Raw genomic sequence first — 18,923 nt, 5'->3', positions numbered from 1 at the left:
AATGTTAATTCAGTATTTCATAGAAACAGTCTGCAAGAATTTAATAACAGAAGAACATCTTCAGGATGCTAGTTATTATGAGGTAATAACTTGGAGAATTAGTAACACTTGGCTTCTGCCATGTAGCTCTAGGGATGCTTTGTTTAATTCATATTCACTGTAATTTGTTGCTCAGTTATACCCCTGCTCACTTGTAACTGCAGTCCTTTTGGTCAAAAGCAAACCAAATGTCCACTATACACTGCCACCATCTTATTATAACCACTGAAATAGTAATGAAAGAACAGCTAATATGATTATACAGTGCTGAAACGTTATACAGAAGACTGCTAATCTTTATACCTAATCAAGTCAGACTATCACAAAAAAGTCAGACTGTAATGATAGAAAAAGAGTAAGTAATTCTTCCCCTAGGTTTATTACAGAATAAAGACTGGTTACCAAACTTTTCCACATGTTTTTTCTACTTATGTTCCTATACATGACAGATTTTATAAATTTTTAATGAAATTATGTTCAGAAAGATGACAAAAAGCAAAAGGCCAACTTCCAAAGAATAAAATCAACAGAAGCCAAGATATACAATAGTACATTAAGCTTGAGAAGTTATACATATAAGCTTTCTTTCATTAAGGAGAATGAAGGAGATACCAAAGACACTTTCTGGAGTTATCTTCCTTCTACAGAGTTTAATAAAGTAGGTCTGGTTTACCTGATGCCTGAAAACTGAATTTTCCAATGATGTTGGTTAATTTATTCATCTAGCTTTGTTCTAACTTACTGATATAACAGTATATTCAGCCAACATTATTCTAATCAGCATCAAATAAAAGTACAATAATATAGCTAAGTAGCGGGTACCCATCTGTCTTTCTCCACACAGAAAAGCCAATCATTTACAAGTTCCTTCCAGCCTAGATCCTAGAGTGAAAAATAGCTAGTATTCAAATGCCACAAAACTGTGAAAGCATTTCAGACGCTGCATTGTAATATTTATAAGTGTCGTTAGAATGCTGAAATTGTACTTGCATTGCATAACCAGAAATCCACATAATCTAGAAATGCATAGTAAAATCTGTGTGGCCCTATTAATACTAATTATATTGCTAACCCTTCTTGCATCATGGAAATATTATTGTATATATTTTTTTTAAATTGAAGTTTTACATAATAGATATAGAAAAGCATGCACAATTTCAGGAGTAATAATAGATATAAGATACACTGATTATAGAGCAATAATAGTGATATAAAAAAGTCAGATTTATAGTCTTTATATTCATCACACTAGGATATGCGATTTGCCTCTTCAGGAAATGGTACAGAATGAGATTATATTAAAATACAGTAAAAAATAGTATAAAAGTAGTGAGTCAGTTGATTCTTATTCTCAAGGATCAGGGAGTTGATGTAGAAATGAGTTTATGCATGACCCATGTTCTTAATGAGATGGAGACATCCATAAATGTGTAGCATGGCATCTAATGCCATTTGGCAGTCTACATCCCAATCACTTCAAGTAAGTTCCATGAGGAACTGACCACAATGAGGGTGGAAAATGGTGGACTGTTGGGCCTGAAGAATAGAAGTTAGCTGACCAACTACAGGGTTGAAGCATTCTTCAGGGTTCAGTACTGAGCTATTTAACATCTCAAGAAGCTGGACTATGGGACAGAATGCATCCTGAGAGACTTTGTGAATAACATCAAATTTGGAGGGGCATTCGCAAATATCTTGACAGGAATTTCAAAGTTCAGCAATAGTAAAAGCAAAGTTCTGCACTGGACCAGTTCAGGCCAGGAATGTAGCAGAAAAGATTAGGCAGTTTAGCAGAAAAGCTCTTGGGGATCCCTGTGAACAACAAAATGAACAGTTGTATACCCTTATGACAGAGATGAGACAACTGCATCCTGGGCTACATCAAAAGCATTGCAGGAATTCAGCAGTCCCCTTTATTTGATGTGAGACTGTATTTAGGTCACATTTCTGACTCCGCAGTACAAGACAGATACTGATATATTGGAGCAAGGCTGGTGGAAGGCCACCAATACGTAGAGAGGGCTGGAGCGCGAATCCTGAGGAGAGGCTGAGAGAAACAGTTTGTTCAGCCTGAAGAAGAGGAAGCTTAACAAGATTTCTCATTGCTGTCTGCAGTTACTCAGCATGAGAGCACAGTAGAGATGACTGAAGCTCTTCCCAGAGATACACAACAAAAAGAAAAGAGGCAATGGTCACAGAATACAATAACGAAAATTCTGACTAGACAGTACAAAAAACTTTTTCACAATGAAGGCAGTCACTGGAACAGGTTATCCAAATATGATGTAGAATCTCCATTCTTGAAGACAGTCAAAGCCCATCTGGACAAAGCCCTGAGCAGCCTAATGTAATCTGAACATAATCTGAATCTAAATCATATTTTTTAAACCAACATGAAAAATTAGTTGCTAATGCTTAGGTTAAAAAAAACCTCTTAGTCTGAATGTTCTGTTCAGCTACTACATAATACAGCATTTTATTTTTGGGTAAAAATTATCATAAAAAATAATTAATTAAAACCAAACCAACATCTTCACAGAATTTGAATTCTCTGCCAGTGACCTCAATCTGGGCAGTCAGGCTTTCAGACTTGGTAACAGCTTTCATAGTGCATTCGTTTTGCTTGTGAACTATTTCCTCTCTGGCACAGCTAAGAGGAAGATATCCATGCTTACTTCATTAAAACTATCAGCAGTGTTTGACACCGAAGATCAGCATGTGCTGCTGACTTGCCTGGGAGACTGGCAGAAACGAGTCAGTCACCCTGAACTGGATAGGTCAATTCCTATCAGTCATCTTCAAGACAATTCTGAGCAGTGGTTTCTTTTCACCAAAGTGAAAATGGGAAGATTTTGCCTTTTTTCTTTTTTTTTTTTACATCCATTAAGGTTTTTGTATACTAATTCTGAAAATATTGAAACTTCTACTCAAACCTTTAGCAAAACCTTTTTTCTTTTTTAGATGAAAGAATTATATTTTGATAGCCTAGTTTTGGTTTCAGCACAAACAGAAAATCATACTGTCCTGAGAAAATAGGCAGCAGAAATACATGACTCATAAAAGCAAAAGAAAAAAGGCTTATTGATACTTGTTCCATACTCTGTGCTCTTCATAGGCAAAATGTTCAGCTATCAGTTTCTTTTCAGTTTTTGGTAGCCCATGCAAAGCATATCTAGTCATTAAGAAGTAATATTTTAAATGTAGTACATGAACCTATTTAGAACACTAAATTAAAAAAAAATTCAATCTACTCTGAGAAAATGAAATTAAGTATCCAATATGCATTCCTATGCCAGTACTAAAATTCTGGTTTCTTGAAACCTATGAAACTTACCACAGCTCTCACCAAGACATTTCATTTAGCACCTTACGAGAAATTAAAATTGTCACTAAATATTTATGTTCCATAAGTCTATTAACTGAACTTACAGATCACTGAATAAATGCTTTTAAAAAAAATAATGCAAAATGGATTCTTATCAGTGTGGTAAGAATCTATTATCCTATGATACCATCTTACCTCTATCATTCATACCATTTTATCTATAAAATTAAGTTTTCTAATGGTAATTATCCATAAAATGCCTCTTCCCGGAAGAATTCCTATTATTATTCTTCCCAAGACACAGTATTGTACACAAGAGCTGGGAAATTAAGTAGTACTTCCATCTTATAAATTGTCCTTTACCTACATAAGTAGCAAAACCACTTCAGTCTCACAGATTTACTCATATAGAATACATAAATTACAAACCCATATTTTATATTAATGGACATTGATAAAGCTCAAGTTCTTGTCATACTCTCAGTCACATGGGAACACAGATATTGGTTTTATACACAAAGCAGTTGTTTCCTCCATACATTTGATTTTTATCTACCACTTTGTTCTACTTTATTTCAAGAATTTATTGTTGCAAGGATGATTTTCATTAATACTACACAAATGTTTTCTATAATAAACTATTCAATATACATTAGAATGTTTAAGTCTTACTGGAAGCTTTGCAGTTGCAGTCTTTGTATCTCTGCAAACTAACAGTGTTACATGATTACTAGTTTTCTGTGTTAACACATGTATGTTATCAGAAGACATGTAGTAAGGTTTGATAAAGTTTCTTAAGTAATATTTTTTAATTAAAATCATGTTTCTAGTAGTAAATTAAAATCAGGAGGTTAAACAACAGGACCAAATAAACAACAATGTATTTAGTGATTAATTACAAAGCTTAGTAACAGATACTTTAACTTTTAATTATGTGGAATAACACCTACAAGTTAAACGTGGAAGCCAGAAAGCTGGACAGATGTTTCTCCTCTATCATCATAGGAAAACTTCAGCTGTCTAATGAAGTGACAAAAAGGATCTGCTTCAGATATTCTGATTCTACAAGAAGTTCTGCATTGTGCTGGTGATGCACCCTACTGTCTACTTTGGTGACACTACCAGTCACTTCATTGGGAAAACACTGACGTCTCTAATGTTTCTGTAGTTCCAAACCTGGAGTCTAGTGTCTGAGCGAGATAGTTTATTTTTGCAATAAAAATATGTAAGTTATTAAGTTTTCAGACATTTTGCTTCATCTTCAAGCAATGGTTTCTGATTGAAATGAATTCAATCTTTTTCTTGCTTGTATGATTCAGTTGTGATATTGCAATATTGCAAAATTGCAATTTTATTTAGTTCCTTTGTTATCTCTTCTTTTCTTTCCCTGGCAAATAGAATGAATACATATGGGTATCCTTTCTAAAACAGCTTCATAAGGAAACAAGGCTTATGCATCTATGCTGTGTGTACACTTGCCTGCCTTCATTTCTAAAGAATGTGTATCTGTTGGTCATTTTCATCTGAATTTGAAAAAAAGGCAGATTTCAAGTATAAAGTTGCCTTTATGTTTTATGGAAATAAAAAAGAACTGATAAAGAGTTCTGCAACCAAACGGCTTATCTCTCATGTCATTAGACACCAAATACCTTATTAAATATCAGCAGGAAAAGCTTAATTGTGATACTGATCTGCCAAAAAAAACAAAACAAAACAAACAAACCAAACCAACCCAACCCTGCAGGATACCAGCCTTTCTTAGTGCAATGTTTTTTTTCCACTTTGTGGGTTTTCATGTAGTGCATAATCTTCCAGGGGTTTGGCTGCAAATGTTACACAGCTTTAGAGAGTAATTTTAAAACCACAAGAACCATGACAATATTTAAGAAGGTCTCCCTCAGAAACACATCTTATTTCCTTTCTTTGGAAAAACATGATGCAAAATAATCATTTTAATCAGACGGTTTGTAACTTGTAAGAAAAGAAGATGCCATAATAGCTTCTTCAATCAGTATTTTATGAAATACTCTGTCTCTAAGAGTGGGTCTATGGGACCCTAAAGTCAAGTCAGCATACATCTAAAAGTCAGAGAGGGATGAAGAAAATAATGAAACAGAATGCAGAAAGGAAGAATAAAGAAGCCTGAAAATGCAGGCTTAATGGATAATAGTGGATACAAGAGTATCCCCCCATATAATGAACATAATACACTAATAATAATGTAATATTTGCATTACAATATTTTCTAGATACCTAATAAAAGACTTTTGCCCCATTGAGTCACATGATACAAACTCAGAGTGAAAAATACAGTCCAATAATTCACACCAGCCCCCAACAACAGGACAATTCAAGGAGTCTAAATTAGGCTCCGAACCCAGGCTCCTTCAACTGTTGGTGAAGAGAATGAGCTACTTCAGCAATTCAAAAATATTAACTGCTAGGAAGACATACTAAATATCTACAGGATGCTGAATACAAGGGTATATCTGAATTGCCATTCCTCTTTGGAGTTTAGTCACTTGAATCAAGACAATAAAATTGGTATACATACCTATTGAAAATGCAGACCAGGAAATTCTTTTCCAAAGACTAAAACCTTTTGGGAAGGTCCTCTTAAATAATATTTCCATTTTTGCATATTTGTTTAGGAGTTAGAATACAAGCTTGGGAGGTAATAACTTCGTTCATTTCTCTTTGCAGTTCACAAAATTTCAAGTCTACAACTTTCACTTCCCAGCAGCATATCCTGATAATCCAACTGCAAAACTATCTTTGCCCAGTAGGCCTCATGAGTTAAGAATGTGTGAATTAAGACTTTAGAACTTCTTACACAAGGGAGTCTACCTCCCAGTTAGTGGGAAGAGCATTCAGTTAGAAGTCAGCTGATGTGTCTCTAGCTTCTCTGACGTGTGAACTCCAGCCTGTGACTTCAAGCAGATAAGGTCATATGCACATCTCAACTAGAGCTGCTTTCAGAGGAACTGAAATCAGTTTGGCAATCACTACAAACATTTTGCTTATATTTCACAAGTTGAGAAGAGCTTAGCCATGCAGCTGGCTAAACACTGGTCCTAAACAAGCTTTTTAATTACCAATGTTAAAAGAGTATTAACTTAAAACTAGCAAAAATGAAGAATATTTAATAACATACAAGAACAAGAGCTCATAGTGTTCCACTTGCCAGAAGCAAAAGAATAAATAGGATGAAATGTACCAAATAATCACCTAAATGCTACTTTAAGACGACCTGATAAAGAACAACTTAAGGAATATCAAACATGGAGAAAAAAAAAATAATCTGGAGTTAACTGATTTATTAGTGGCAATTTTGTGATTACGTGTGCAAATGTATTTTTATATACTCCTCCAATACATGCTTTATTATTACTGTCTAGTGGTACACTATGAGAGGAAGAATTGTTCTATTGCTAGTAATGGGCTATTTCTATTCTCACTTAACCTGAGAAAAACTTCTATTCTATCCCATGACAGGGAAAAGTCAAAATGACAATTCAAACAAAGTAAACCTGTTTAAACCAGCAATTTCCTCAACAAAATTTATATCCAGAAATGTTGTATACTATTGGTGGGTACAGTATTGTCAATGGCTGACAAACAGTTAACATTACTGATATAAAGATTCATTTGTCAGATGACAATAGAAAGAAGAGTTTGTGAAATCTCATGCAAACTTAAATGTGTAACTTGCTTATTTCCACTGATACAACTGAACTTATTTTGCCTTTTTCAAGTGTTAGATGTCACACAATCTTAGTGTACTGCCTGAATTCTTCATATTGGATAAACAACTGGATGACCAAAAGCCTTCAGATGCTATCAAATAAAATATTAAAACTTAATTGTTGTCCCGAATAATAGTATTGTAATACATGTTAAGCATGTCTGGAGGCATATTAGAAGCTCAGAAAATAATCGTGACTTAAATAGGTTTTAGGTAGAAGTCTGAAGCATGCTAAAACTTTCATGGATTTTTAAAGATAGTATCTCTCTGTAAGTGGCTGGCTGTCTAACTAAAATATTTACACAGTGAAATTAGACTATTTTGTGGTAAAGACATGTAAGTCTGGACTACAGATTTCTAATCATATTGCATTGGTTAAATTAAGCATTGGCACCATTTACAGATAAAATGGACCTTCCGAGGCCACCATTGTCTTAGGGTTGCATTACTTTCCAAAAACCATATCTTCTAGCTCACCTAGAAGTTCCACCTCTCATGCAGAAACCACTTTCTGAATTTCACTGACTATATTAGACAGGAGATCAAATCCAGTTGTATGAATTTTTCCTCTGACCTCAAACTATTAATCTAAAACCTGACAAAATAAATGAAAGGCAAAAAAAATTAGAAGGGCATAAGATGAGTTAGTAAAACACTAAGTTAGTATAAAAGATGTAAAAAAAAAAAAAAATCAGCTATTACATGTACACTTCCTGTGAAAAATATTATTTTCAAGCCATACCGTACAAAGCTGCAATTTAAAAGTATAATTAGCTCATTCCTTTGAGATTTTCTTTACAGTAAAATTTATGTCTAGAGTATTCAAATAAGTTCTGGGTTGAAGTATTAAAAGTACATTGCCTAAAAGGTTTCTAGCTACGTGAAACTTCTCTCCCTGAAAAAAGAAACAACCCTGTTGACCATTATCGCAAGAGAAACCAACTGATACAAAAAAAAAACAACACATCTGGAGGGTAAGTAAAGAAAGAGAAAAAGTGAGCATGGAGCAGCAGACAAGAGTGCAGAGAGAGATCAATAGTCTGCTCTGGGAAGTAGTAATGTATGTTTTCAACTTCTGTGGAAAACAAGAAGGTTTATCAAATACTGGCTACCAGTGTTAGTAAAGTATACAAGCACCTTTGCCTAAATTGTTTTAGCTGAGAAGACATCCGGTATAAAATGCCAATGTCACATTAAACCACTAGCTATAGGACAGTAAGAAAAGCCAGGGCACAATTTATTTTTTCTAAAGATTTAAATGTAGACCACCAGTCTCTTCTAAGAAGGTATACAAACATTACTCTTGAAACAGAAAACTTGGATCATAAAGTATCTCCCCTAATATTATGCAACAAGACTTATAATGTAAGGAAACTAATTCATAGCTCTTGTATTATTTAGAACACTTCTAAACTTTGGTTTGGTGCAGAATATTATGTATTGCCTATGCTTATGACTAATGAAATAGGCATCAAAATGTAAGTTTAAAGAGCTATTCTTCCTCCATATGGTTGTTACACAGGAAAGTAACAGTATGCCATGCTTGCTTCAAGGCATGCAAGAGTTCTCATTGCACAGTCATTTCTATAGTGTATTTTATGATATGTTTTAACTTTGTCACACACTGTTCAGAACTTTTGCATTTACTGCACGATACAGTTGTTTACTGTATGCAAGTAATAAAAAGTCTTCCACCACAATCCCCCTCTCTAAACCTCCAAACCCCCCCCCCCCCCCTTCCCCCACTAGTCTGGATCCTAAACAGGCTAATGACATTAGCTTTCAACAACACACTACCACGCACTTCTATTATCAACCTGAAAACAAACCTGTATTCACTCTTGCTATCAAGATCTTTACATCACGCTGTGGAAACATGGATGAAGAGTACCTAATTTTTTTTAAAGAAAAACTTTTCTTTCAAACACAAGCATGCAAACTGCAAAATGTACATTAAAAAATACCATCACAAATATATGAAAAGCTAAATTATGTTTGCTATCCTACTACAGTTCAGACAGGTTTTATTATAGCCCAGAATGCTATTTTGGCAAGTAAGATGCCTGACTGAAGTTATATAGAAGGTTTATCTAGCTCTAGAATTGCATTGCTCTCAAGAGCAAGTCCTTTACTTACACACATCCCCTGTACTTACACACATCAGACACCAAAATGTGCAACTATAATAAGCATAATTTTTGTAACGTATCCAGAGTCAGAGCATAACTATTAAACATCAGACTTCCATAACGCAGCCTATGTGATAGTATATTGGACCTTTATAACTTCATCTTACCTGACATATATTTTATTTAAGAAAGGAAGTTATAAGAGAGTAGTGCATTTTCCAGGAAAAAAATATGTAACTATGCTATCAAAATTAAAAACTATGCCAAACTGCTTATATGAACATCAAGTATATCAAAGAATCAACTACTGCTGGGATGAACCACTCAGTCTTTCACAGTATTTTTTCTACTGCATTGTCTAGAAATTGTATCAATGTACCAGCAGTATTATTTGCTACTATTTTTTGGCTTTGCAGCAATTGTCATTTCAAAATGGCTAAGAAAACTTCATGAAAAAACTAAAACCTTCCTGACCCCTTCAAAGCCTTACCAGGTTACTTCAGTTAAACATAGACCAGGCATATATATTAACTGGAAGTATAAAATGGAAAAAGAAAGAAAACTTCTATTTTCTGGTACAAACTCCAGTCTTCTCTGCCTGTAATAAGGCAACAACTGGCTTCAGCACATCAGCACATATGTTTGGAGAGCACAGCCAGAGCAAAACCCATGTTGGGTTAGTGATCATCCAGGTCCCACTCTGGAAAGTGACATTTAATTCCTCTCCTGTTTTCCCACCTTTCTTCCACTAATTTCTCTAATGTGAATGCCACTATGCTACCTCTCCTATTTCTTTCACCCACTTAAAACTTCCAGTGTCATTTAAGTTATAGCAGTGACAAGAGGTGACTCTGAGACAAAGGACAGCATCCAGAGGTTGACAGCTAGAGACATGGCCTGCTGCTTCAATTCCTCAGAGCATTCACTGAGTACTCACTTGCACACTTGTAAAAGCAGACCATATAAGAATTAGCAGCAGTAGGGATCTCAGATGTTAAGTATGTGTTGCTGCTACCCAAGCGCTTACTCAGTTGTATTTATAATGTTAACCTTACACTTACAATGCATTTAACTATACAACTATTACAACAATATGATGTTCTACTGGGTAGTTCTAGAGGTATAGGAAATGCTGACCTTAGAAAATTCCCTACTCAGCAATTTGACAGCTTAAAATCTTGTTCTGAGCCTCTTGTATTAGCTATTTGCTATTTTTTTATTCTGAACTCCTTCATTTAGTGAAATATCAGACAAAGATACGGACATACTCAGACCATCAAAGGATTTTAACCTGTATGAAATCTGTAAACACTTAAGACCTTTCCTCTCATGTACGTAAAAAAATGGTCTGCCATTTGCTCTTATATATGTTTCAGTTTGCAAAGTCTAGAAGTTGCATTCCAATTCAAGAATTGACAGAATTTGACAATTATCTCTGTAATTGTCTTCAGTTAGAATATTTTTCCATTAGTTCATAAAAAGTGGTTAGTGGAAGAGTCTTGAAACATCACAGTTACAATGCTTTAAAATCAATTTATGTTTACCTCCTTTAGGTATGAAATTGAAAACCTTCCAAACTATTTTTCTATGTAATGTATCCTGAAATGTCAATCAAAAAACATGACATGGAGTCTAATTGATGATTTATTATCTATTTTAAGCATTATGACTGAATTACGAAAAAAAGGCTTACTGGAGAGTCAAGTGTGCAACAGATTTTCATACACAAACCAGCACAATTTCTTCATGCTTGAGCATATCAAGTAAATCTTATCACCCTAGCACTGCAACTATGAACAATACCAACTTCTCCCCACACCTGCAAAAACTGAGGGCTGATTTTAAAGTATTTTAATATAACAAGGGCAGTATGATTAAACCATGTAAGTTACAGCTGGAAAACATAATATGAAACACAGGCTTTCAGAGGACATTATGGTCTTAAGCATTAGTATTTTTCCTGTGTATTCTGCTTTTACATTCTACTTCAATGTGATCATTACAGTAAAAACAAGCATGGAATTGGAAAGGAACATAACTTTATGAGGGGAAATAAAAGCCTCCTTGCACTGAAGCTTTTCATTTTTGGACCTAATGCAACTGAAGTGCCTCATCAATTCAGTTGCATGACTGTGCACTGACACAGAGGAGGAGGTACAGATATGTGGCAGAAGCAAGCAGAACTGTAGCAGCCACAACTTCTGTTAGTTTACTGTTACTGAAGTGTTGGTCAAGCCTGCACTGCCATGAAAAAAAAAAAAAAAAAAAAATCTGAGCTCTTTTTAATCTAGGTTTACCACTTTAGTTTACTACACAGCAATGCAAAAGTTCATACTGTCCAGGAATGAAAACCACACCTTTCAATGCTTAAATGCCTGCAGAATTACTCTGCTGGAACTCAGTTTTGTAATTGATTTTAAATGAATTAAGACCTCAGTGTTGCTGAGAGGGACATTCCCACCCACACAGCTTGCACTGACAACATATTCCTGCTTCCCCATGCATATGTTAACAGCTGTTAGATCTGATACAGCCTCCTCCATAGTTGCAAGAAACACAAATGCAAAAGGGGAGACAGAAGCATGCCGTTAGGAAGGGGAGGAGGGCAGGGCAGAGGAACTTCATGGTAGCAGCAGCTTTGTCTGCCTCAATTCCCAAGACTGCAGTTGGATGCTATTTTGCAGCAGGATCATCTCTTGATCAGTTAATATTGTACAAATGTGGGCACAATAAGGGGCAGCAGAAATAAACAGCCTGAAACAGGAAGAAGACAGGACTGCCTTCCAGTGCACTGACAGTTTAAATTGACTCATAGGGTTCACTAAAGTATACTCATAGATTTTACAAAATTGCTAAAGTGGAGCAGGTTCTCCAAGATGGACATACTACCGGCCAAGTTGTTTATCAACACATTCCTTTAACTTGACACCTACTTGCTTCAAAATGTACTGCCTTTGCCAACAAATTAGCTAATATAATAGAAAGGTAAAACCTTTTTTCTTTTAAACAATGCTTTAAAAATGCCTTAAATTCAGATCAGAAACTGTTACTGCTACAAGGTAAACAAAGCCATTTTAGTCACAGAATGTGGTTGAATATAATGTGGAATCACAAGTTTCAGAATGTAATCAATTCACATTATCTCTATGGTTAGGATAAAAACCTTGCTATGACTTATTATAAAAGAGCAAAGGGTAAGAAAGTCTTTCTCAACACACACTACTGACAATGGCTTGAAAGAGGAGTTTAAACAACAGTTGAGAATTCATTCCAATACATACAGACTGTAGACTCCAAAATGAAGGACAGAAGGATGAAAATCTGGAACTGCAATCTAAATAACTTCCTTTTTCTAGTTCAAGCAATTGCACTTTTAACTGTGTCCAAATATAGAAAGATACAATTGAGGAGTTCACGCATAAGATGTGCTTATATTAGTTCATAGATTTACATGTCAAATATCTGCTTTCTGTACTAGCTGAAACTTTTTTTATTCCTAAAATCTTACAAAAGTAGCCAAATAAAACAATATAAAGCAATTTCAAAGGCCTTTACCCTAGTATTTTCACTCATGTACCTCTAAATTTGTTGGGGCTGGTAGTAAAAGAGAAGCGTGCTGGGTCAATTCATCTTTGTCTTTAACAGTTTGAGAACTAAAGTTTGTTTCCAGTTTAGTGTTCTCCTATATTGAGTGGAAGCTTTTTATTATTTTTAGGCTTATTTTTAAAATAAATGTATTTGCTAGATCTTAGCTAGCCTATGTGACATTCACATTAAATTTTGTATCACAGCATGCCAGTATATGAAAACACTTTCAAATAATACTACAGTATCATTTGACAGCATTTTGCTAAAAGTGAGGTTTGCTAAAAGTGGGCCTTGCACACAGTTCTGCAGGCTGTCAATACAATGGAACATGAACTGCCAATACAAAACAACATAAAAGAATTGTTGTACCAAATCAATATGCTTGGAGTTGAAGCAACAACATTTCCACAGGCACAAAGTTACCTTACAATAATACTTCTGCAAAGCTTGAAGGCAATTTCAGCAACCAGCAAACTCCAGATGAAGTTTTAGCAACTCACACACCTTCCTGACATGCTTTATCCTCAGCTCCAACCATGCTTTCTGGACACATGACAGCAAATTAATTAACATCACTTCTATGCTAGCAGCAAACATACCACGGTGTTTTTCATCATGGCTTTAATCGTGAATCCCTCGGAGACCTGCTGCTTGTTTTTCTTCACATGCCCCAGAGGCTTCTGCAGCTGAGGGCTCCTGTCACCTGCGGGCTTTGAGGGGCCCGAGCCCTCTTTCTTCTCTACCATTTCCCCACCTGCCTCCACCACGGCAAGATGGAAAACACAGACTGGAAAGCAAAGAAACAAACATCAACGCCGCGGACCCACTAAGTTAGAAAAAGCAGTAGAACTGCTTCTGTTCCCTTGCCAAGCAGTGACACCCTCCTATAACCCCCTTCCAGGAGCTTTCCCTGCCCCTAACGGGCCTCCCCGCCTGCCCCCTCAGTCCCTTTCGGCACCGCTACTCTCCCATCCCCGACCCCACCTCCACCGCCACCTGCTCATCCCGACCTGCCTCTCCCTCACCGCACCGCACCTCACCTCCCTGCCGGGGCTCCCGCACCGGGATCGGGCGGTGGCCGTCACCGGCCACCGGCTATCACCGGCGCTAGCACGCGTCCCCGGCCTCGCTACCGTCACTAGGCAACGCGTCAACAACCCGCCGCCACTGCCGGCGGGCGCCACGAGCGCTTGGGGAAGTACGGGGTTAAGCAGAGACACCCCAATGGCAACACTCCCCCCGCGCTGCCCACCAGCAGGTGCACTCAAAAAGCGGGGGCGGCTCGACAGCAGTTAACACGAAGTCATTAACGCGGGGGGGGGGGGAAGAAATGGTGACGTGAGGAGAAACAGGCGGTGTGAAGAAGCGAGAACTACGTTACCCAGGGGGCCCTGGGCCTTGTGCGCATGCCGCTGGCCGCGCGGCCGGCAAGGGTGCGTGTGCACGCGCGCGGCGTACGTGTATGTACGTGAGGGTGCGCGCCCGCCTCCCCTTCCATGCCCTGCCGTCCTCCCCCGCTATCGCCGCCATGATAGGTGAGTGAGCGAGCCCGGATGCAGAACCGCCCTTTCCTGCCCGCCCCTTTGCCGCCACGGCAGCTGCGGGCGCATCGGCCCTGGGGGGCGGCTTGGGCGGGCTTGCCTCCCCTTGGTCCAGGTCGCCGTGCCCGGCCGCGCAGCCTGCCCTGATGCCTCAGTGGGATGGGCCTCTTGGGACCACGCTGCGGGAGGCGGGGAACGCCCGCTGCTCGCGGTTCCCGGGGGTCGCTGGCTGGGTGGTGCCTTCAGCACCTCCTTGTTTCGTTACCGCCCCTCTAGGGAAAGCGCTCGGTGCGCTTGGCAGAGCGCGCGGAGGGCGCGGGGTCGAAAGTGTCAAGGTGTCAGTGCACTCCTTTACCCCTCTGCTGGGGATGACCCATCAGCGGCATGCCCAGGGTTAGTGACTGAGGTCGTTTTAAAGTTGTTTTTTATTGCCTCTCCTTTGTAAATATTTCTGGGTGGGTGTATGTGATCTGTGGTGTTTTTTTGCCCTTGCCTTGTATACATACATGGTGTTGGTCTTTCACGGTACTTGTTGGGGGTGCTCTGAAAAAGCAATTTAAGCCTAGTCATGTTGGACGTTTGACCCTTCGGCCCTTGATTTGGCTTCTGTACCATCTAATGCTGATATGACATGTGAATAGGTTGTTTCAGAAGTGGGGTTTTTAATCTTGTTTATACGATCGGTGCGTACCTGGGGAGTCCCACAAATCACAGGATCCATTTTGTAGTCCTGGCATCTCATGACACATTTCATCTTGCTTTCACTTTCTCATTTCTGTGGATTATTTAAAGTAAAAGCTGTAAAATGTAAAATACGTGCTTGTATTTCAAGAACTCCTTGCCTTCCTCAGACTTGCTGTTTCACCTTGAGTGTGGGTGTTATAGTTGCTGTATATGTAAGACCTGATCAAATCGAAAAGCATGCATTTGTTGTTGAAGTATTTATTGTTTTTTATAATAAACATCTCAAAAGTGACCAAGAATCCTATGGATCTTTCAACTAGACAGAATATTTTCAAATTATATGTATATGAACACAAGTATTTGGGAAATGTTCTTTTTCTTTCAGTTTTACATCAGCTAAAAAACTTATGTATATGGTATTTTCAGTCTAATTATTTATGTAACTGGTCTCTTTCTAATGGGATCTTATTCAGTTTTCTTGCGAAGTGGACCTTTTTTATGTAACAAAGAATATTTTAAATGAAGAGCTTGGCTTAAGGAAAGAACACAGGGTCAGGTATTCTACCATCTCTCATCTTGCAGTGTTGTCTCTCTTGACACCTTGCTATAGTATATAAAATTGTTCTGCAAGTAATAGGGGAGCCAACAAGGAGAGGTGCTTGACCTCATGCTCACCAACAGGGAAGGACTGGTTGGAAATGTGACTCTCCAGGGCAGCCTTGGTTGTAGCGATCATGAGATGGTTGAGTTTGAGATCCTCAGGACAGTGAGAAGAGTGTGCAGCAAGCTTACTGCCCTCGACTTCAAGAAAGCAGACTGGCCTCTTCAGGAGCCTGCTGAGTAAGGTTCCATGGGAAAAAGCCCTAGAGGGCAGGGGGGCCCAAGACTGTTGGTTGGTATTCAAATATCACCTCACCTGCTACAAGCTCAGGAGTGTTGTGTCCCAACTAGAAGGAAGTGCAGCAGGAGGGCCAGGAGACCACCTTGGATGGATAAGGAGCTGCTGAGGAAACTTCAGAGGAAAAAAGAGGCTTATAAAAGGTGGAAGCAAGGACAGGCAGCCTGGGAAAAGTACAGGGATGTTGTCCGTGAAGCTAGCGACCAGGTTAGGAAAGCTAAAGCCCAATTAGAATTAAACTTGGCCAGGGATGTGAAAGGTAACACGAAGGGATTCTGTAATTGCATCGCAAATAAAAGACAGACTAGGAACAACTTAGGCCCCCTCTGGAAGCTATCAGGAGAACTGGCTACCCTGAATTTGGAGAAGGCTGAGGTTCTTAATGACTTCTTTGCCTCAGTCTTCACTGGCAAAAGCTCTGACCACACCACCAAAGTCTTGGAAGGCAGACAACAGGGACTCTGAGAATGAAGGCCCTAGGCCCACTGTAGGAGAGGATCTGGTTCGAGACCATCTTAAGAACCTGAATGTGCACAAGTCCATGGGACCTGATGAAACCCATCTGTGGGTCCTGAAGGAGCTGGTGAACGAAGTTGCAAAGCCACTGGCCATCATATTTGAGAAATCATGGCAGTCAGGTGAAGTTCCAGACTACTGGAAAAAGGGAAATATAACCCCCATTTTCAAGGTGGTCAATGGCTCAATGTCCAGCTGGAGACCAGTAACGAGTGGTGTCCCTCAGGGACTGGTTTTATTCAACATCTTCGTCAGTGATGTAGACAGTGGGATTGAGTGCGCCCTCAGCAAGTTTGCCAATGACACCAAGCTGTGTGGTTTGGTTGATACACTGGAGGGAAAGAATGCCATCCAGAGGGATCTTGACATGCTTGTGAGGTGGGCTGATGTTCACCTTTTGAAATTTAACTGTGCCAAGTGCAAGGTCCTCCACCTGGGTCGGAGCAGTCCCAGGCACAGCTACAGGTTGGGCAGAGAAGAGATTCAGAGCATCCCTGCGGAGAAGGACTTGGGTGTGTTGGTCGATGAGAAAATGAACATGAGCCGGCAGTGTGCACTTGCAGCCCTGAAAGCCAGCCATATCCTGTGCTGCATCAAAAGGAGCGTGACCAGCAGGTCGAAGGAGGTGATCCTGCCCCTCTACTCTGCTCTTGTGAGACCTCACCTGGAGTATTGTGTGCAGTGCTGGTGTCCTGAACATAAAAAGGGCATGGAACTGTTGGAACAAGTCCAGAGGAGGGCCATAAGGATGATCAGGGGACTGGAGCACCTCCTGTATGAAGACAGGATGAGAAAGTTGGGGCTGTTGAGCCTGGAGAAGAGAAGGCTGCGTGGAGACCTCATAGCAGCCTTCCAGTATCTGACGGTGGCCTATAAGGATGCTGCACAGTGACTTCCTTAGGGACTGTAGTGACAGGACAAGGGGTAATGGGTTCAAACGTATACAGGGGTAGTTTAGATTGGATATAAGGAGGAAGTTCTTTACTGTAAGGGTGGTGAGGCACTGTAATGGGTTGCCCAAGGAAGTTGGGAATGCTCCATCTCTGGCAGTGTTCAAGGCCATATTGGACAGAGCCTTGGGTGACATGTTTTAGTGTGAGGTGTCCCTGCCCATGGCAGGGGGGTTGGAACTAGATGATCTTAAGGTCCTTTCCAAGCCTAACTATTCTATGATTCTATACATGTTTTTACAGAACTGCAGTGTGTGTTTGGTTTTGAGTGCTTTTGAAAAGTTGAGTGTACGTAAGGGACTGCCCATGTGGTTAAGAGTTGATGCCTCTGGCCCTCATACTGAATTCTAAATGTTTACTTACAGCTCATAAAGATAATATTTATATGTCTGAGGACGTATAATTTCATTTTCACTGTGGCAAATGGAAATGTTTGTGAATATTAATTATGAAATTAGTTGCATATTTATAAACACAGTTTTACATGAGTTGCAATCTTAAATGATTTAAGTAGCAACCTGTTGGGGGAAGTGGGAAATTAAAATTCAGATCCTGGATATGTAAGAATTGTCTTTAAACTATATGATACAGAGACTTAGTCTGCTTTCCTGCTTTCTTAGAGGTCTCCTCTAAACATCTCTGAGTTAGGAATGACATGGTGATATTGGGGGCAGGAGGTGAAGGGTGAAATAATTTGTGTAATCTGTGTGCAGGTTTTTGACCCGAGTATTTAAAGAGTTATCCTATGAAGGCCATGGCGTATTTTCCAAAATGTTTTAGTGTCATATTTTTGGAAATGCTCTATTGTTATAAAAACCTAATATCGCCAATCTGTTTTAATTGATTTTTATTATAATTAATATTGAGAGGCAATAAGCAAGCAGCGCTGGGTGCGCCGGGGAGTCTCCGCTCCACCGGGGACGCACGAAGGGAACTTCTGGGGATAGTCTTTTATACTTTTTTGTCTTGGGTTTCAGCCAATCCTGTTGTCTTCTTTTCCCCAGCTTCTTGGGTTTCAGCCAGTGCTGTTGTCTTCTTTTCCCGGGCTTCTTGGGTTTCAGCCAATCCTGTTGTCTTCTTTTCCCGGGCTTCTTCACCTATTGCTGGGGTCTTGTCTCTGGGTGAAGAATTACTATGTCTATCACAAGTCTGACCACCATCTTAGCCCCCCTAAATTCCACTCCTTACGCGTTTATTTGTTCAACACGCAGATTTCACAATGTTCTGTAACAGGACACATCTCTAAGTTACCTACCCCCTCCTTTTCTAAGAACATTCGTGCAATTTAAACAATGAACAAAACATTTCTTTGCACAATATTGCGGTTGACCCAGGGGAATTATTCGCTTGTTTCTTCTTCCTCCTCACTGTGGCATTGACAGGGACACTTATCATACCCTTTGCACATAGCACAATGATCACAAGGGATTCCATCTCCACACAAAGTGCAGTGATCACTAGGACCTCTGAGTTGCTGACACGAATCACTCTGATGTAACTCACATCTA

General features: G+C 39.1%; 2 protein-coding genes across 3 annotated transcripts in view; one reads left to right on the top strand and one right to left on the bottom strand.

The window, feature by feature from the left end:
* Positions 1-14,315, bottom strand: part of PACRG (parkin coregulated) — a 239,904-nt gene extending 225,589 nt beyond the window's left edge. Inside the window, exons 1-2 of the mRNA XM_057406910.1 lie at positions 14,295-14,315; positions 13,426-13,613 (exon numbers count right to left, since the gene is read on the bottom strand). Coding sequence (XP_057262893.1) covers positions 13,426-13,572 — 147 coding nt within the window. The 5' untranslated portion in view covers positions 13,573-13,613; positions 14,295-14,315. The remainder of the gene's footprint in view (positions 1-13,425; positions 13,614-14,294) is intronic.
* Positions 14,260-18,923, top strand: part of PRKN (parkin RBR E3 ubiquitin protein ligase) — a 728,786-nt gene continuing 724,122 nt past the window's right edge. For both annotated transcript variants that reach the window (XM_057406909.1, XM_057406908.1), the window contains exon 1: positions 14,260-14,361. In XM_057406909.1, the coding sequence (XP_057262892.1) occupies positions 14,289-14,361 (73 nt within the window). In that variant the 5' untranslated portion in view covers positions 14,260-14,288. The remainder of the gene's footprint in view (positions 14,362-18,923) is intronic.

This window comes from Pezoporus wallicus, unplaced genomic scaffold (genome assembly GCF_028554395.1).
Source record: "Pezoporus wallicus isolate ANWC-B61680 ecotype Strahan unplaced genomic scaffold, APGP_CSIRO_Pwel_v1 scaffold_6362, whole genome shotgun sequence".
Lineage (NCBI taxonomy): Eukaryota > Metazoa > Chordata > Aves > Psittaciformes > Psittacidae > Pezoporus > Pezoporus wallicus.
This window is presented reverse-complemented; position numbering and strand designations above follow the sequence as displayed.